Consider the following 21,776-nt stretch of genomic DNA (forward strand, 5'->3'; position numbering starts at 1 on the left):
CAAAAATTGAATCATGACAAATAAGAGAAAGTTTATAAAAAGGTAGTAAAATAAATAATAATAATAATGCATCACTGGTCATAATAAATATAAATATACTAAACTGGCCACTGACATTTTTCGATTTGCATAGAATCAATGGCTGAATTCAGCTTCGTGTGACATACCTAAAATATAAGGACAGATAAAGGATGAAAGTAAAGGAATGGAGAAAAAATATTTCAGGCAAATACTAATCAGAAGAATGCTGACAACGATATTAACATCAGACAGAATAGACTTTAAGTCAGAAAGCATTATTAGGGATTGTGAAGGTCACATATTGAGAAAAGGAACAATTTACTAGGAAGGCAAAGAATTATGATATACGTTACAACACGGCCTCAGACTAATAAAGCATAAGTGGATAGAATTATAGAGAGAAATGGACAAATCCACTATCAAAACGAGAGACTGTGGTGGGGAAGAGGGTCAGTCAAGCCACATTGGAATTATATCCTTTAAAACTACTTCTCTTGAGATACTTTCTCAAACTGTTATAGCCATTTATGGCAAACACAATTATAGAATGACAAATATAATAGTGCCATGTTTTACAAAATGAATTCCTGCTTTCAATCAGGTAATGAACCTTTTTTCCTGGTTTTACATTGTAAACATTAATATTAAAACCAATATACAGAAAGAACCTAATTAACTTGGAGTTCAGTAATACACTTTTTTATTATTAGGACTTTAGTTGAACTGAAGATTATTGTTGGACTATATATAAAGAATTTCTTAGGCCGGGCGCGGTGACTCATGCCTGTAATCCCTGCACTTTGGGAGGCTGAGGTGGGCGGATCACCTCAGTTCAGGAGTTCAAGACCAGCCTGACCAACATGAAGAAACACTATCTGTACTAAAAATACAAAATTAGCCAGGCGTGATGGTGCATGCCTGTAATCTCAGCTACTAAGAAGACTGAGGTAGGAGAATTGCTTGAACCCAGGAGGCAGAGGTTGCAGTGAGCCGAGATTGTGCCATTGCACTTCAGCCTGGGCAACAAGAGTGAGACTCCATCTCAAAAAAACAACAAAAAAGAATTTCTTACTACGAAAAGTAATAATGCATGTAAGAGTACAGATTTAATTACATTAAAAAAAATTTTTTTTTAAATAGAGGTGGGGATCTCACTATGTTGTGCAGGCTGGTCTCCAACTCCTGGCCTCAAGCGATCCTCCCACCTCAAGCTCCCAAAGCGCTGGGATTACGGGTGTAAGCCACCATGTCTGGCCCTTACCCCAGTTATTTTTTTTTTAATTGTATTGATTAATTAGGCATTAATACTAGGAAGCTAGGATTTTAGTTATTCTGTATCCCTCAGAGTAATAAACTGTCATTCTTTTTTGAAATTCTGTAGTTTGAAGTTTAGTTTGTACTATAATCAAATTACTGTAAATCAAAGAGGCCTTATTCTCTACATTTCATGTAGATATGAAGGATTTTTTAAGTTGTTAATAAATTACTTACAGTATTCATTATTGGAAAGTGGGAAAATCTCAGCATACCTGAAAGTGAACAGTTCTTTCTTTTTCAAATAATTAGAAATATGCAGACTTATGACTCTAAATTTAATTAACAAGGCCAGTGTTTAGGTCATTAGTAGGTAGAAATTCTATCTGCTGTTCAAAAGCTTAAGACCCTTTCAAGAAAAATAAAAGCTCTTAGGGAGGATAATAGATTTGATTAAATGATTCATTCTTAGCAAATTGTGTTTGCATTTCTTACCCCCTGTAATGCCAGGTGGAGGTTTTGACAGGAACATGGAAAATCTAGAGAAGGTTAATGAGAAAGTTAGGTTGAGAAAAGGGCTTTGTGTAATGGGAATTGGTGGTGTTTGAGCAACAGAGCTTTGAATTACAAAGCTGTATTTTATTCCTGTGTGTTGTTCATGTTCATCTCTCATGCATAAACAAGACATGATTTTGTTTCTCACTTTTCAGTTATATATTAACTGTTCAAACTGGATCCCATCTCTAGCTATCATCTCTTTAATAACAGATTTTGTGTGAAGATTTAGTCTGATGTTAAGATACAACTTTACCATTGAATCTGTTCTATGGTTCAATTATACCTGTCTTTATTTTGTAAATAGCTAGTAAAAAACCTCTTTTTTAAATTGTCAAATATTTGATAAATTTAACAGTCTAGGGTATAACTAAGAACCAAGAAGGCAATGAACTCATTCTCTGAACTGCTAGAATTGATGTTACAGTGTCCATAAACTAAAGTACATACATGTAACTCATAGGAAAGTCTCCCGGCTTTAACATCGTTAGTCCTCTGGTTTCCCACTTCAAAGCAAATTAGACCAAGATGAGGGAAGAATATCAAAAAAAGATCAAAAAAGAGAAAGTTTACACCTTAGGAATAAGGGGAGGACTCGTCAAATCACTAAAATTTAAAGAAGAATAGGAAACACCAAATATCAAAAGAGGTAGTAATCTAAGTTTGTTTAATGAATGAAGGGGAATGCAGCTCTATATACCCTACTAAGCTCGGATAAAGTCACTAAAAGCAGAGAAGAGATGTAACAGCATAAACACACTGCTCAAACACTAATGGTTAACCTAAGTAGAATTTGCCTTCTTCAGGTCCATGTTCTGTGTATCTTATTTATGAAACCAGGAAAGTGTGACATACACTGTGGGAATATTTTCTTGAAAATATTTTCTGATAGTTTTAGCACTCAAGAAAATTAGTTTCTTTTATTTTCAAAGTTTAGTTAGATTGATGTGCTGGGAAAGTGACAAATTGCTGTGTGAACCTATAGATTTGTCCTTTCCTATACATTTTCAAAATTGCCTAATAGACCCAACCTTTCCCTTGTTCTTAGATATGTCGGGTTTTCCAATTTCTCTGTTTTATAAATATAATCTTTGTGTATAAACTTTTCTGTATTATTTTCTTATGATACATTTTCTGGGGTTCGTTTTTGGTTTCTGTTGTTGTTTTGAGACAGGATCTGGCTCTGTCACTCAGACTGGAGTGCAGTGGCACAATTTTGACTCACTGCAACCTCAGCCTCCTGGGCTCACACCATCCTCACACCTCACAAGTAACTGGGACCTACAGGTGCGCACCACCACACCGAACTGATTTTTGTATTTTTTGTAGAGATGGGGTTTTGCCATGTTGCCTGGGCTGGTCTCAAACTCCTGGGCTCAAGCGATTCTCCTGCCTCAGCCTCCCAAAGTGCTGGGATTACAGATGTGAGCCACCATGCCTGGCTCCATTGTCTGGAATTTTTTTACAATATATTTCTTACAATATTTTCTTACATATGTAAGGGTGTGGCAATTTTGAGGCTCTTGGAGTATATTGCTCCTTAGTATCTCTTGACCTAGAGGATCATTGAACTGTATATCTAAAAACCTGATATGATATAGATCAGGAATTGCCAATAGATTTTATGCCCTGGGTCAAATCTTAGAGATTTGTAGTCACTGCCTGGAGTGCAATGTTGAGAGACCATAAAAGGGCCACAGTTGATTATTGATGTCTTCTGTATGCATGGGAGTGGGCATAAATAGACCACTAGAAGTGTTTCCTTAATATCTGGAAAGTAACTTACTTACCCTTTTGTAGTTTATAAGTAATCTATAACATATTATTTTGTTCTTTTTAGACATTTTTTGGAGTCATCAACTTTATAACTCCCCACAAATAATTCTTGGATTTTCTTAATAGAAACTTAAAGTTGTCATCCAACTCATCCCTTGAATTGTCAGTTTTATTTCTTTTACTTTTAGTCCTCAGGCATGATGTTTAGGGAGATTTTGGTCATTTCATCTGCAGATTAACAGTTATATAAAAACATTCTTCATGTTATTATAATTATGTAATTTATTGTTTCAGTTATCTAGTCTCATCAGTTATTTCTCACACATTGAATTCACATGCTGTTCCTAATGAGCAGATGTACAGAATTAGAATTTCTGAAGAATATTTTGTTCAGATAATTAAATTTTAAAAAACAGTGTATCTTGTCATTTGCATATAAGAATTATTTTAATTTTTATTTAAGGATTTGTTTAGCATTTGGATTCCCTCTCATTCCTTGCTTGTGTGTGCACGTGCGTGTGTGTCTGTGTGTGTGTGTGTGTGTTTTACAAATAAATTCAAATGCAACTCTTTTGGTTTCTAACATCTTTCCAGATTGTATTGAAATAGTGTAACATGATTAATCAGTATGTACATTTGTCCTATTTTACAATGTTGAATCTCTTATTGCTCCCACTTTTCTAGTTCCCTCATTCTAGTGCTTTACAGCCAAGCTGTATTTTTGCACCTTGGTACAATTGTATTCATCTCAAATAAGATAGGCTTTGAAAAAACAAGCATATATAATAAGCATCTTCTACTTTGAGACACCTTGCTGAACATGTACATGAATTAGTGATGTCAATTTTAAGGAGCTTGCAGGAAATGGCTTGAGATAGTAAAGGTTAAAGTGGCTGAAGATGAGTGGAGGATTATGAAGTAGTTGAGGTGCCTACTTTGTACAAGATGCTTTGTTACCACAACCCAAATGGAGCAAAACCTACTCTGTAACTCCAGGCAGCTTCACTGGCATTTGGTTCTCATTCCTAAATGCTAATCTGTTCAGTTGGTCCCTAGCCAGTACTGAGATAGACTAGAGGTTGGGGGAAGGAACCAAGCAAAGGAAAAGTGAAAAGAAAATACGAATAAGACATAGAATTGTCTGGAGATAGAAATATATGGTATTACCATTTTTAAGGCATTTTACAGTTTACATAACATACTTTGGTATAAATTGTATTATTAGTTCCATGTTACAGATTAAGAAATTGAAGCTACACGTCACTCAGCTAGCAAGTGGTAGGGACAGCAGACATTCTGGGAACATGAGTTTTCTGATTGCTTCTGTTCTTTCAGGGAAGTATACAGCAGAGTCATCAACTGAGAATAAGGAGGAGGGAAGGAGGTGTCGGAGATCAGAGAAATGAGGAGAAGGCGAGGAACAATCTCCTAGGGGCTTAGGAGCATGAATGGGATATTTAACAGTATTGACAGACAACATCAAGAACCCACCTTGGTTAAGTGATCATAGATTTAAAGTCCAACCAGTGAGAAGCTCATTCAGCTTCTCACATTCAGGCATTGACTTGGTTTCGCCCAGGACTAGAATTTTCCTAAGTGACCATGAATATATGTATTCTTAATACCCTGCCCCGCCTGCTCTCTGAAAACTAATGAACTCTCCAGGCCCCAGTTTAAAGCCAGTATCTCCACAGGTACACTGGATCCCATTTCCTCTCAAGATACCACTCACTGCTGAAAAGATGTCGCTCACTGCTGAAATTGATGATAATGAATAACATAACATAATCTAATCCAGAAAGGAAGGAAGCAAAGACATGGGTATCAGGGACTCCTGCGAGATAGAATAAGAAGGTGGTACATTTGGGAGGTCTAAAGGGGTTACTGAATTATTGGAATTAGAATCAAAGGGATGGCCAGTACAGTGGCTCATGCCTGTAATCCCAGCATGTTGGGAGTCTGAGGCAGGTGGATCACTTGAGGCCAGGAGTTCAAGACCAGCCTAGCCAACATGGCAAAATCCCATCTCTACTAAAAATACAAAAATTAGCCAGGTATGGTGACATATGCCTGTAATCCCAGCTACTCAGGAGGCTGAGGCACAAGAATCACTTGAACCCAGTAGGCGAAGGTTGCAGTGAGCCAAGAACATGCCACTATCCTCCAGTTTGGGTGACAGAGAGAGAGCCTGTCTTAAAAAAAAAAAAAAAAAAAAAAAAAAACAGAAATGTAAATACATATCTACCTATTGTGTACTCACAGAAATTAAAATTAAAAATAAGTAAAATCAAAGGGAAAGATTTGAAATGGCAGCCTGAGAGTGGCATACTTAAACTCAGATTCGAAAGAGTTCAGTCATTATAATGGCAAGATTATAGAGTGTGACCATGGAAGAAGATAAATGAGTTGGAGTGAATAGTAAGATTGTTGAAGGAGAAGAGGACAAGGAACTGAGAGCCCATTGTATTGGAAGGATCATCTATTTGAAGATTGATTTAATCAAGAAGCAGGGGTCAACAGCAGTGAGCAAACCTAGTGCCCAGATCTTGGTCTATAATTCCATTTTCCACTAAAAGGAACCAGAACTCTTTGGAGATATGGCTGATGCCAGATAAAAGTATTTCATCAATGTAAATCTGTGAAATTGATAACAACTTTGGTTTTGTAAGAAAATATCCTTATTAGGAAATACACACATTGAAATATTTAAGGGTAAATATAAAAGGCCATAATGTATGTATAATTCAGAAAACAAATTATGCACATTCCTGTATGTGACAGAGAGAGAGAGAGAATACAAATGATAAAGCAAACGGGATAAAATGTAACAATCGGTAAATCCAGATAGAGAACATACAGTATTCCTCGTACTGTTTTTATTTTTGCAACTTTCTGTAAATTTGAGATTACAGTGGCATGGGTCCACTTATACACAGATTTTTTTCAACCAAAGGCAGATCAAAAGTACCATATTCATGGGATATAAAACCTGTATATATAGAGAGCCAACTTTTGCTGTACACAGGTTCCTCAGGACCCACCGTGGGACTTGAATATGTGTGGATTTAGGTAGGGGGGGTGGGTGTTATGGTCCTGAAATCAATCCTCCTTGTATATTGAGGGGAGACTATATTTCCAAAAAAACAAAAACTACGACAAGAGTGGTATTGGAGAGAGATACACGGTCATCCACTTAGCTAAGTGTTGGACTTGGACTGATTATATTCTGTGCAGTAAAATCAGGATAAGCAGCAGATTATTTACATCTCCAGTCTTTTGGAAACTTACATTTTCACTTTGATATTTTTATTTTGTTCTTTGTTTTTGGCATAATGACGTTTCATTTTTAGTTCTTTTATGTCAATAACGTTTTATACCCAAAACTATAATATTCTTTTTATATAGCTTTATAGGTCTTTTGAACTTAAGTCATCTCAACCTTCATTTTCACAAGGTTCTCAGAGCATCAGTCAATAACCCTGGAAGTCTGGGATTCTTTCTATGCTTTTTTAAAAAACAGTTTTATTAAGATATAATTCACATATCATATAACTCACCCATTAAAGTATACAAGTCAGTGGTTTTTAGTATATTCACAGTCAATTTTAAAACATTTCATCACCCCAATAAGCAACCTCATACCAGTTAGCACTCACTCCTCATATACACCACTGCCCCACTGCAATTTCCAATCGACTTTTGCACATATAGATTTGCCTAATCTGGATATTTCATATAAATGTAACCATTTAATATATGGCTTTTGTGGTTGTTTTTTTCACATAGAATAATGTTTTCAGAATTCACCTATGTTGTAGTACGTATCAGAGCTTTATTCCTTTGTGTTGCTAAGTAATGTTCCATTGTGTGGTTATTCTACATTTTATTTGTCAGTTTGTTGACATTTGGGTTTCTATTTTGTTATTATGAATAAATGCTGCTATGAATATTTGTGTACAGATTTTTGTGTGAACATATGTTTTTATTTCTCTTACATATATCACTAGGAGTTGAGCTGCTGTGTCACATAGTCACTCTGTATCTACCTTTGAGGAAAGACCAGATTGTTTCCAAGCAGCTCCTCCAATTTTACATTCCCACCAGCAATGTGTGAGGGTTCAGTTTTTCTACATCCTGGCCAGCATTTGTTATTACCTGTCTTCCTGATAATAGCATCCAAGAGGGTGTGACGTGGACCTGTCTATACTTTTAAACCCCCAAAATATGATCAGTCCTCAATAATAAAAGATCTCTACCCTTTTCTAGCAGCAAGCATATCTCCTCATTAAATACTGAACACACAAAGCAAATTGAAATAAAATAACATAAAAATTCTTACATATCTAGCAGCAGGCATATCTCCTCATTAAATACTGAGCACATAAAACAAATTGAAATAAAATAACATAAAAATTCTTTCCCTTTCCCATATCTTTGTTCTTCAAAATTGATTGGAGAGACTCTCAAGAGAAGTAAGAGAGATTGGATTTTTAAAATTGTACAGCTAGAGCTTATAACATTTAAATGCCCATTATAGTCAGATGTATATTTAGCATCTGACCCCCCCGCCCCAAGTCTGCCATACCCACTGATGCCACTCACCATGGCCACTTACACTTTCAGAGTGCCTTATTCAGGAGCCTTTCCCCATCCTTACCTTGGCACAGACCCCATCATTTGCTTTCTCTTGGGAGCTCAGTTTCTATTAGTATTAGTTCACCATATTATTGATTAAGTTGGATTTTGTGGACTCTTGTAAGTGCTTAAGCATTATCTTTTTAACATAGTTCTACAGGAAAATAAATATATTTTCAGGTCACCACCTTAGCACACAGCTTGTTTGCAAGTTTGTCATTATCTGTGTCCATGAGGAAAGTCAAAATAAATTGGAGTTGTTTAACTTGGTTATGCTTCCTATGTCCTGATCAAGTTTAATTTATCTTTAAATAATAATTGTTATAGAGGATTGGATTAAAATCTGATCAATATGAGAATGGTTGATATATTTTTTCTTAAATTTGAACCATGACAGTTAGAGATAATAAAGCATTCCATGTCCCTTTCCCTAAAACTCATGAATTTAGAAGTAAATTAAAGGTCAAGTGTAGAAAGGTTTTAATACCACGTCTACTGATAATCTATACACAGTATAATTTGGGGCTTTTTTTAATCTATAAAAAATCAAAGTTATACCCTCTTTGCACCATTCATTTCATTAGTGTATTAGGATGGCTGTCAATTATACATGGGAGTTAGGTTTACTTTTATTTATTTCTCTAACCATCCCCTTTTTCCCTCTTTCCCCTCTCTCTCTTCTCTCCTTTCCTCCTTCTTTATTTGCGGGCTTATTTCTGAGTATTTGAATAGAAAGAAGCCCATTTGGCAGTTGCCAGAAGGTATTCCTTAGGATTACTATGTTATTATATCAAAATAATAGCACACATGGGGCATTTGGGTCACACCTGCCTCAAGAGTTCATCAGCTGTGAAGTACTAACGGAGCCGTCCATGCAGGACCAATTGTACTTCCACATCCATGTTGTTTTCTCTACACAGATTGCTGGCTTTACCTCAAGTCCAAAGCTTTAACTTGACCTGAATATTTCCAGTTAACATTCTCTTTGTCAGAGGGGCATGAACTTCTCCCCCCTTAAAGAATGTGTGTGTGTGTGTGTATGTGTATGTGTGTGTGTGTGTGAATTATCATTTTGACACATTCTTTCGATGTTGAATTCTTACAGCTCTCCACACAAGGAGATGCAAGTCAGGTGATTGGGCCTCTTACTGAAGGACAGAGAAGAAATGTGGCAGTAGTGAATTCATTGTATAAGTTGCACCAATCAGTAACAAAGGTAACTTTTATTTTATTAAGTTTTTTTTACTTAGTTTTAAATTCTTCTTCTTGCCTCAAATTTGGACAGTTTACAAATTGTTATTTAATACTTTGGAAAAGAATACAATGAAAATATGTTGATTATAACATAAACTAAGGAGTTAACTCTTTTAAACAGTCTTTGATTCTGGCCTTCATTGTTTGTATGACTTTTTGTTTGTACATTCAGTTTAAAACACATGAACTGTAGATCCTCAAGTTAATTAAGTTTATTGAGCAAATTATTGGAGGACAAATCATACATATTTCATACTTATTGAAATGTGTAATTTGATATAGTGTGGATGATAGTAAATTATAGCAAAGCTGATGACAGAATAAGAATGCTGAAGCCCTCCAACATGTCAAAAATGTTCTATTAATATCTTTGCGTTAAAAAGTCAGGGAGGAACTGTATTAAAAACTGAATTTTTATGATATAATCACTGATGAATGCTTACAAATAGATAATGTGTATTCATTTTGCTGTTTTTCTACTAGGCATTTAAAAGAAATGGCTGAACCTTAACTTGTTTGCCTCCATATATTATGTCTAAGGTGAACTGTATTGTTAATTACTAAAAAAGCAACACTTCCAAGTCCATCTGTGACTTTGGAGTAGCTTGTGCTTAATTATTCTCTATAGGTCATTTTTGAAATATGTTATAAATAGGAAGATAACAATTTAGAAGACCTGAAGAAAGCTAATGGTTAAATGATGTTCTTGAAAACTTGACTTATAGTATAAGCTTTAATATACTAGATTGTGTTTTAGAATAATTCTAAGTGACTGTTACTCACTTATTTAAAGATTTTAACAAGTCCTTTTATCAATTAGGGGTTTCTAAAAATGTGTATTTTACACACTAAACAAAAGGCATGTTAAAGAGTTATTAACAGGTAAATCTCAGAAATGATGTATTTTCCATTTTCTTTAATCATTACTCCAAAGCACCATAAGCAAGGAAAGATTGTGTTCTATCTAGCCTACTTTAAATGTCTTTATTGATATTTTCAAAATTTTCATGATGTTTGTATTGATTTGTAAAAATTGAAATGCTGACATTTTTATTTTAAAGACTTGTTGGAAATTAGAGTCAGCCTAAAGACATGAGTGAAAGAAATGAGTAAATATGGCTTTATTCTGACATTTTCCAGTTTAAACTTTATAATTAAAACCTATGTAATATGAATAAAGGAAACCTAGCTCTCAGTATTTATTATTGTTATTTGAAGTATGTATTTTCTTTATAGACAAAATTATTTTTCAACCTATCTTAATAAATACTGATTTTTAAAATCATGTATAAGATATTACTATAAAGCAATGATAATATTGTATATATAGTTTGTGGAAACAGCTTTATTATGCTATGATGAAAATTAGTATTTACAGAAATAGACTTAAGCAAAACTATAACTGGATCAAAACCTTGTTCTAGGTTGTTTCCAGTCAGAGCTCATTCCCACCGGCAGCTGAGCAAACTATAATTTCAGCTCTAAAGGTAAAAGAATTTAATCTTTGACTCTATAGATCAAAGTGGTTTTAGGATTATTTGTTTTGCTGAGTGGGAAATGTTACATTTTATAATTCAGAATCCTGTATATATACAAAAGTAGCATGTTTATAATTATCCTAAAGAGAGTAGATAACGAGAGTGTTTATGTTTTCTAGAATTTAAAAATAGACCCTTTTGGTGTCTACAGATTGTGTTCTACTTATGACAGTTATATATATAGAAGCAAGAGTCTTTTTTGTTGTTGTTTATATTTTCTTTTTTATTTTTTATTATACTTTTAAGTTCTAGGGTACATGTGCACAGCATGCAGGTTTGTTACATATGTATACATGTACCATGTTGGTGTGCTGCACCCATTAACTCGTCATTTACATTAGGTATATCTTCTAATGCTATCCCTCCCCCCTCCTACACCGTGGAATACTATGCAGCCATAAAAAAGGATGAGTTTATGTCCTTTGTAGGGACATGGTTGCAGATGGAAACCATCATTCTCAGCAAACTATTGCAAGAACAGAAAACCAAACAGCGCATGTTCTCACTTATAGGTGGGACTTGAACAATGAGAACACTTGGACACAGGAAGGGGAACATCACACACCGGGGACTGTTGTTAGAAGCAAGAGTCTTACATATATTTATCTAATGGCAGTACAACCCAGTATTATTCCAGTAAAGCAATGGTTCTCCACCAGAATCATTTTGTCCCCTAGGTGGCATTTGACAGCATCTGGAGACATTCTGGATTGTCATGACAAGGTGGAGATGCTACTGACATCTAGTGAGTAGAGGCCAAGGATTTTGCTGAACATTTTGCGATGCATAGGACAATGCCCACCCCTCTCTCATAAGAGAATTTTCCAGTCCAAAATGTCAGTAATGCCAAGGTTGAGAAACCCCACTTTAAACTGAGGCATAAAACCAGAATGTATTCTCATTTTTTATATACAAACATAAGTATACCCCCTTTCTATTATTTAGGAAATTTCATAGAAAATAATGGTATGAGATTCAGAGCCATATGTAGTTGACAGTATCTCTTTTAAAAGCAGGCAAATTATTCATTCTTACAACAGTACTAGAGAGGTACATTTTGAAATATTACTACAACCCTTCAAGTTATGTATTTGTATTCCCACTTTATACATCTTAGAAATAATATCTTGCTCAAGGTCATATCGCTGGTAAATGCAGACCTCATTAACTCTAAAGAGTTATGTCTACTACACTTTGCCACCATCATTCCTGTATTTGCTAATATTTATTCAGTACTTGGTAAGTAAGTAACTAAGGCCGTATAGCATAGACTCTGGAGCCAAACTACCTGTATATGAATCCCATCTCAGCTATTTAACCAGCTATATGGTTAAATAAGCTCAAATGACCTCAAACAAGTAAATAAGCTCTCTATTGCCTTAGTTTCTGCATCTATAAAATGGTACAATAAACCTACACAAAGGTAATAGATTTCAACTATTATATTGGATTTACATCTCTAAGGGAGAGTTTTAAAATTGAGATGAAAGTCTACAAGTAAACCCTAAGGAGAAACACATATTTAGAGAAAAGAGGAAACAAGGAAAGAACAATCAGAAGAAGGAAGAAAATTAGGAGAATACTGTGTCACAAATCCTAGAGGGGAGGGGAGCTTCTAAAGTCAAATGCTTTAGAATTTACAGGGAATGAGGATTTAACAGGCACCAAAATATAACTAAATTCATATATGAATGGATTGATTCATTGAGGGTAAGAGAAGGAGACAGTCTATTTTCCCCCAATGTATTAAAAGTACACTTGTATGCTTTCTCTATATCCCTTTTTCCCCCAATGTGCTTTAAATATTTTTCCATAATAAAATAATTGTTTTTAGTAAGGTTGGCATACGTATCGTTGATCATAACATCAGGTCAATACAACAAGCCTTAAAGTCTTAACATTCTTGGTTCCAGACAGGGAATGGATACTCTTCTATAATTCCATATTTTTTTCTTCTAGCAGTAACTATCAAACACTTTTTGATAACTACCCAAAATAAGTACATTTTACTTTGTGCCCTCATACATAATACATAAGCATTTATAAATATATATACACGTATGTAATTGCATAAAGTGTACTTCTCTACACATTTATGATTGATACAGAAGTTTCACAAAATAATACTTATCCTTATTTTGTGTATGCATTCTAATATTTTCTATGCTAGTGTATTACTCTTTAAAACATCACGATAGTGACCACTGAATTGATTTTTTTGACCTCTAATGGTCCGACACAACCCATAGTTTCAGAAAGTCCATTCTCTGGATTAAGACAGAGTGCCTTCACTTTGATGATAAAAATCACTTGGAGAGTTAAAAATAGAAATTACTCATGGACTGTTTTCAGTATAGGGTAGTTTCTCTGAATCTTTATTTTTAACAGACAACAAAGATTATTCTTTTAATATTAGTCACTTTAGGCAGGGAGCTGGAGTCAGTGCAGGGAAAACTGCCCTAATCTTGGGCTGTAGCTGTCACTCTAAGGTTTGCTTACCAGGACCAGTGCTGTGTGTAGCTGGGTCTGTACTTCACTAAGATATACCAATTTTGCCTTTATGAACTGGATAACAGAAGACTAGCAATAAGTACAAGGCCCTCCTGCAGTGACCTCATCAGTTGGAGACTTCACTGCTCATGTTAATACACTCACTGAAAGTTTTAACTTTGCTCTTTAAGTCTTATAAAAAAACTGTTATGACTTATTAAGTGAAAAACAAAACCCCTGACTTAGAATAAAAAGGAATGTTGAAATTTCATACAATTGTTGGAAATTTAATAAATCACTTTGAATTCAAGGTAGAAAGTTATGATGTATAAATGCCTGCAGCCCAAACCAGAAATCTGTTTGATTTTATTTGATAGACAAGATATGAAATGTACTTTTTAACTTACTGAAAAATATATAGACTTATAACAGTCTTTTCTTCTCTACCTTGAGATTTTATCCAAAATTAAATGTTATTTTAGGCTTGAGGTTCATCATTACATATTCTTTTTTTTCATTTATTCAGAAATATTTATTGTCTATCATATGCCAGGTATTAGTGATACACAGTGAAAGTAACAAATAAAGTCCTTTCCCGTGTAGAGCTTTTATTGTCGTGAGGAGCCCAGTGGTGACAAGTGCTATGATAAAAAATAGAGCACAGTAAAGGATAGAGAATGGGGATGGAAGGAAAGTGCTATTTTATATAGGCTTCTCTAATCAAGAGACATTTTAGCAAAAATCTGAAGGAACTGAAGGATTGAGCCAAGCAGCCATCTGGGGCAAGTGTTCCAGGAATAGAGACCTGAATTGGACAGGCTTGTAATAGTCACAGAACAGCCAGGAGGCCAGAGTGGCTGGAACAGAGTGAGTGAGAGCAGAGGAGCAGGAGTGAAGTTGGAGAGGGAGCAGAGCAGGGTTGGGGTGGCGAGCAGAACATGCAGTCTCCATCATCACATATTCTAAAAATTGTCTAATATATCATGAATGGCATAATTAATATTGAGTATACATTTAGAGTTATTTCATTATAACCACCATAGCTATATAAGTACCATTTAAACCCCTTGGCCCAGTAATTCTGATCCATTTTTTTTTGAGATTTGTCTTGTGCAGATAGTGATTACGTTGCCAAATTTATATATGGCAATGCTTCTTTCTCCCTTTTTGTGTGGGTTTGATGTTCTATATAAAGGAATATTCCAGATTGCTGAGGCTCCAATATTTTTGTAATTTTAACTATTTTAGGTAAATCTTTTTAAAATGTATAACATATTTCCCTGCGTTGTAAAGAGCATATGAAATATAATCTAATCTCCTTTCTCAGTTTCCTTGTTAGTTGTTAGTTTCTATCCATCCTTAAAATGAAGGCATTCCCCAAGATGCTCTCTTCTCTTCCTATTTCATATTTTCCCTAAGTGGGAAACCTCACCCAGCAGTACAGTTTTCTCTGTAAACCACCATTTCTTATGCAAATAGAGATTTTTATTTCTTACTTTCTGATCTTTATGCCTGTTTTTCCATGCCTTGTTTCACTGTCCAGGATCTGCAGTACAGTGTTGAATAGAACTGGTGAGAATGGACCTCATTTACTTGTTTCTGACCTGGGGGTAAAGCATTCAGTATTTTACTGCTTTAAGTATAGTATTAGCTATAGGTTAATGATATAATAATGTTAGCTGTAGGTTTTTGATAGATGACCTTTGTCAGACTAAACAAGTTCCCTTCTATTCTTAGTTTTCTATTTTTTATTATAAATGGTGTTGAGTTTCATTAAATAGCTTTTTCCACATCTATTGAAATAATCATATAGCTCTACTCTTTTATTCTGCTAATGAAGTATATTATAGTAATTTATTTTCAAATATCAAACCAACCTTAGTCATGATGTATTACCCTTTTTATGTATGGCTGGATATTTAATGTATCTTTTTATGTATTCCTGGATACTGGTTTACTTAATTTTTATTAAGGATACTTACATCTATATTCATAAGGAATATTGTCATAAAATTTTCTGTCTTTATTTGGTTTTGGTAGCAAGTTAGTACTGGCTTCACTAAATGAGTTTGAAAGTGTTTCCTCCTCTTCTGTTTCCTAGAAGAGTTTGTGTAGAATTTGTTTTTGTTTTTGTTTTCGTTTTTTCCTCAAGTGTTTAGTAGAAGTCACCAGTGAAGCCATCTGGGCCTGTAGTTTTCTCTGTAGAAAGGCTTATAACTACACATTAATTCATTTAATAGAGAAAGGGCTATTTGTGGTATCTATTCTTTTTGAATGAGCTTTGATATTTTGTGACGTTGAAGGTATTTATCTACTCATCTTAGTTATCTAATTTGTCAGAAAAATCTATGTAATACTTACTATCCTTTTGTGGTTTGTTTAAAGACAGGATTCCACTATGCTGCCCAGGCTGGAGTGCAGTGGCTATTCACTGGCACGATTATGGCGTGCTACAGCCTTGAACTCCTGTGCTCAAGGGATCCTTCTGCCTGAGCCTTTGAAGTGGCTGGGACTACAGTCATAAACCACCGTGCTGAGCTCACTTAACTGTCTTTTTGATGTCTTTGGGACCTATAAGAATAACCTCTTTTTCATTTTTGATATTGTTGATTTGTGTTCTCTTCTGTTTTTTTCTCGATCAATCTAGCTAGGAGTTTAGCAACTGTGTTAATCTTTTCAGTGAAACAGCTTTTAGCTTTATTAGTTTTCTCTGTTTTCTATTTCATAGATTTCTGCTTTTATCTTTTTTTATTTTCTTCTTTTTGTTAGTTTCAATATTTTCTGTTTATCTTTGGATTTATGAGTTTTCTTTGCTATTTTTTAAGATTATTTGAGACTTTACATCAGTAATTTTAGACCACTTTCCCCACAAATAAACATTTAACATTGTAAATTTTCCACTAGCACTGCAATTTTTCTGTGAATACTTGTATCTTCATTCAGGTTGAAATATTTTTCTAATTTCCTTTGTGATTTCTTATTTGAGTCATGGATTATTTAGAAATGTGTTTTTAAAATTTCTAATTACTTTTGGGTTCTGCATATATCTTGTTACTGATTTCTAATGTAATTCTGATAACAGAATTAAATGTTGATGATTTTACCTTTTTTTAAGCAAAAGCAAGTCTATTAAGAAAATAAACAAAAGAATGGATACTTCATAGGCAGAGCAGCCAAATGATGATCTTTAATGATTATTTTAAATCATCATTTAAAATCTGATGAGTTTAAATTAAATTTTATCATGTGAGTGTGATGGCAAAGAACACTGCTAATTTTCTTTTGCCAGAAATGTATTTCACTTCATCTTTGAAAGATATTTATACAGAAAATAGAAATACGGGTTTGAGAGATATTTTTCTCTCAGCACTTAAAATATGTTCCACTGTTTTCTGGCCTCCATGCTTTCTGATAAGAAGTTATTACTTATTAAAATTAATTCCCTTGTATGTAATCTTTTTTTTTTTTTTTTTTTTTGGCTAGTTTCAAGATTTTCTGTTTACCTTTGCTTTTCAGCAGTTTATGATGTGCATAGTTCTCACAAAATTATCCTGTTTGTGATCTGCTGATTTTCCTGAATCTGTAAATTCGTGCTTTTCATTATTTTGGGAAGTATGAGGCCTTTTTCCCTCCCAAGTAGTTTTGCTGCCTCATTCTCTCTCTGCCCCATTATTTTTTCTTCTTACAGGACTCCAGTGACCAGTATATTAGATATTTTGCAGTTGTTTCATAGGTTTAATTATTTTTTAGTGTTTTTTTCTCTTCTCCTCCAGAGAGATTTCTGTTAATTCTATCTTAAGGTTCATTGACTCTTTCCTCTGTCATCTGTATGCATAATTCTTCTACTAAGCCTATCCAGTGAATTTTACAATTTCAGATACTATATTATTTTAGTTTAAAATTACCTTTTTAAAATATATATCTTCATTCACTCTACTGAGATTTCCTATTATTTTATTTATTGTGAGCATATTTTTCCTTGCCTCATTGAGGTTCTTGCCTGATAATTCTAGAGTCCGGTTCATCTCAGGGTTAGCATCTCTTGATTGTCTTTTCCCTTGAGAATTGATAAAATTTTATATGTCTAGTAATTTTGAATAAATCCTGAACACTGTGAATGTTATGTTGTGTAGAAACAGGATTTTTTTTTCTTTTTTTTTACATTTCTTATAAGCATGTTGGTAATTTTGCTTTAGCAGGCAATTAACTTGGTTATACTCAAACTGTGTACTGTCATACCTTCAGTTGGCCACACCTCAATCAGTTCACTTCTTTAAGCCTCAATTGCAAGCCACATTTAGTTTGCTCTGCATATGCATTGTTAATGAGTTAGCTGAAGACTCGTGCCAAGTTTAAACTTAAAATTAGGCAGTCTTCTCTGGCTCTGTCCTTTTTAAGCTCCCTCTCTCACTCTGCAGCAGCTCTGTACCACTGCTGTGGCCTTATAGTTGTACTCCTTTTTGTAGTCTAATTTATCCAGTTTACTTTCCAACATGGTTTTTTCCTAAATCCAAATCATTAACCACATTTTGTGTATTGCTTAACACCCATCATTGGTTTCCTGGTTCCTTTAGGATAAATTCCTAACTTCTTAGTAGCCTATACAAAGTACACCTCTTGCTGCCTCTGTCTCTTCCAGGCATTTATGCTCCATATGCGCTGAATGTCTTGTGGTTTCCCAAGTGCCTCAGTTTTCCCAAACTCCTATGCCTGGGAATCCAAAACTTTTTGAGTGTCAACATGACGCTCAAAGGAAGGTGCTCACTGGACCTTTTCAGATTTTGGATTTTGAGTTACTCGACCTGCATAACTTTTTAACTATTCTCACTAGACTCTGAGCTCCTGTATGGAGGGCAAACTATATGTACACACACACACACACACACACACACACACATACAATCCTGTACATTGTATATTTATTTTTACCAGAGATTAAGGGTTATAGATTAGGAATTTAATGATTAAGGGTCCTATATTTTACCTTTCCTCATTGATTTTGATCATTTGTATGAGCCAGAACTGTCTATCTTCATTATATTTAATTATCTTTGAAGTGTATATAATATATTTACATTTTTGATTTTATGTGTTTTGAGCCTCGGTCATTATTTTCACACTAAAAAGCCATAACTAAGACCTAGGATTTTACTTCAAGTAACTGATGATTTATACCTCCCTGTTGAAAAGTTTCCCAACCATGGCACTATCAACATTTTGAGCTGGGTAATTCTTTGTTATAGGGGCTGTTCTGTATTCCGTAAGATGTTTAGCAGTATCTTTGTTCTTTACCTACCAGATGCTAGTAACAAATTTGTACCCCCATCCCCAACTGTGACAATAAAAAATGTCTTTAAGCAATACCAAATATTTCCTGGGGAGCAAAATTGCCCACAGTTGAGAGTCACTGCTATAGAACTCTCAACAGAAACCTAATTCATGAAATGCCCAACTGTTGTGCCTATTAGAAACATTGTACTGGAACCTACTTAAAGGGTAGAAGGTGGGAACAGGGGAAGGAGCAGAAGAAAATAACTATTGGGTACCAGGCTTAGTGCCTGGGTGATGAAATAATCTGTACAACAAATCCCCATGACACAGCAAACCCCTATATAATAAATCTGCACATGTACCCTTGAACCTAATAGTTTAAAAAAAAGAATCAATGTCTATTTATTATATTCTCTCTGGTTAAAAGCATATGATGTTGTTCCAATTCTTAAATAATTACTTTTGGTCTTGCGTAACTCTTTTGCGAAACTTAAATGTGTTTGTTTAACCTTTACCTCATTAGTGGTACTACTTCTTGCGTCTGCGTTCCTTTCTCCCTGGGCTTATTTAACTACTGAACCTTCTGGAAAAAATAAGAAGAGTGGGCCGGGCACGGTGGCTCAAGCCTGTAATCCCAGCACTTTGGGAGGCCGAGACGGGCGGATCACGAGGTCAGGAGATCGAGACCATCCTGGCTAACACGGTGAAACCCCGTCTCTACTAAAAAAAAAAAAATACAAAAAACTAGCCGGGCATGGTGGCGGACGCCTGTAGTCCCAGCTACTCTGGAGGCTGAGGCAGGAGAATGGCGTGAACCCGGGAGGCGGAGCTTGCAGTGAGCTGAGATCCGGCCACTGCACTCCAGCCTGGGTGACAGAGCGAGACTCCGTCTCAAAAAATAAAAAATAATAAGAAGAGTGGGGATGATGAAATTTTTTAGTGCCGTGTTCCACATATTTTAAGCTTTAAAAACATTACTGACAGTGGTTAGGGAGAGGAGCAGACTTTTGTTAACTTAGTCTGCATTTGATATAATATGAAAACTGTTAGTCACGGTGTTACTCACATCTCAAATTTCTTTGGGTTGTTTTCTTTAATTTTGCCTCTTCTTTTTCTTTTTATTTTTTATGTTCTTCAGGCTATTCATACTCTTATGGAAAATGCTGTGCAACCCTTACTCACTTCTGTGGGAGATGCTATAGAGGCCATAATCATCACCATGCATCAAGAAGACTTTTCTGGGTAATTACTTTTAACCAAATTTTTACTAACTTTTACTGCCTTTGTTTTGTATTCCCACCTCTATGCTTACTCCCTAAGCTGCGGCCCTGCCATCCAAGGCCTTGTTCCTTTTGTGATGGCATTAGCTTTCAGCCCTCTTCATTACCCATTGTGAGCGCCATTCACAGATTAAAATTTTTCTGTTCTCATTTTCATCACTTCTCTCCTCTTTTTAAAAATTTTTTCTTTATGAATAGTATCACATTACATGTACATACATTTCTGTCTTATTGAAACATAAAATGAGTCTGTGGGACTCAGCCTGGTACTTCAGGACTTTTGGTAGTTTGTACCCTCTTCCCTTTCCAAGCTTGTCCTTTTCCTTACTTCTCACAAATACCCTCTACTTCAGTCCCTTTGTTACCCCTTGGCATAGGCATGGTATTCCTTGTATAAAATGCCCTGCCTCTGCCACTGTGCTTATCCAAATCCTGCTTTGGCTCTGGGCAAGCTCCGACTCAGCCTCTTCCAAGATTGATTTTTCTTCCTCGGAGGTTATGTGGCAATCTAATCTGATCACATCACACCTAGCCACAAATACTACAGTGTTATTCCAAACCTGTTTCATATGTGTCTTGCTCATGCATGTCATAGGTATCCTGAGAATAATAATCATAGTTCCTAACCCAGTGTTTACAGAAATCTTTTAAAATGGAGTAAAATGGTTTTGGTTCAGTGTATTAGAAAACTGTGGAGCATTTAGGATAGTTATTTGCAAATGTTTGCTGTGATTTTTAAAAAACTTAATCACACTACAGCTAAACACTCAAATATTAATATGTAGATATATATTTTATAGTCCCAAGTCCATAGTGACTATTTTTGAACAGTCCTATTTCTCTTTACATTCTTGTTGTTTTAAAGAATATCTGTTTTATGAAATTTCCATCTACTAGTTTAGCTATTTATAGAAAAATATTATTTCACTGTCTTCTACTTTTTCAAATTATTCATTATTTCATTTACAAAGTTTTTTTTTTAACTTTTATATTAGGTTTGGGGGCACATGTGAAGGTTTGTTATACAGGTAAACGCATGTCATGGGGATTTGTTGTACATATTATTTCATCACCCAGGTGTTAAGCCCAGTACCCTGTCATTATTGTTTCTGCTCCTCTCCCTCCCACCCTCCCCCATCAAGTAGACCCCAGTGTCTGTTGTTTCCTTCTTTGTATTCATAAGTTTTCATTATTTAGCTCCCACTTATAAGTGAGAACATGTGGTATTTGGTTTTCTGTTCCTGCAATAGGTTGCTGAGAATAATAGCCTGTAGCTCCACCCATGTTCCCGCAAAAAACATGATCTTGTTATTTTTATGGCTGCATAGTATTCTATGATGTATATGTTCCACATTTTCTTTATCCATTATGTCATTGATGGGCATTTAGGTTGATTCCATGTCTTTGCTATTGTGAATAGTGCTGCAGTGAACATTCGCATGCATAGGTTTTTATGGTAGAATGATTTATATTCCTCTGGATATATACCCAGTAATGGGATTGCTGGGTCAAATGATAGTTCTGCTTTTAGCCCTTTGTGGAATCACCATACTGCTTTCCACAATGGTTGAACTAATTTACACTCCCACCAACAGTGTATAAGTGTTCCCTTTTCTCTGCAACCTCGCCAGCATCTGTTATTTTTTTGCCTTTTTAATGATAACCATTCTGACTGGTGTGAAATGGTATCTCATTGCGGTTT

At 35.0% G+C, this 21,776-nt stretch overlaps 1 protein-coding gene across 1 annotated transcript in view; it reads left to right on the forward strand.

Moving 5' to 3' along the window:
• Window positions 1–21,776, forward strand: part of COG5 (component of oligomeric golgi complex 5) — a 368,980-nt gene that overhangs the window by 304,450 nt on the left and 42,754 nt on the right. The window contains exons 15-17 of the mRNA XM_050785204.1: window positions 9,347–9,457; window positions 10,920–10,982; window positions 19,933–20,036. Of these exons, the coding sequence (XP_050641161.1) occupies window positions 9,347–9,457; window positions 10,920–10,982; window positions 19,933–20,036 (278 nt within the window). The remainder of the gene's footprint in view (window positions 1–9,346; window positions 9,458–10,919; window positions 10,983–19,932; window positions 20,037–21,776) is intronic.

This window comes from Macaca thibetana, chromosome 3, assembly GCF_024542745.1.
Source record: "Macaca thibetana thibetana isolate TM-01 chromosome 3, ASM2454274v1, whole genome shotgun sequence".
NCBI classification, from domain to species: domain Eukaryota; kingdom Metazoa; phylum Chordata; class Mammalia; order Primates; family Cercopithecidae; genus Macaca; species Macaca thibetana.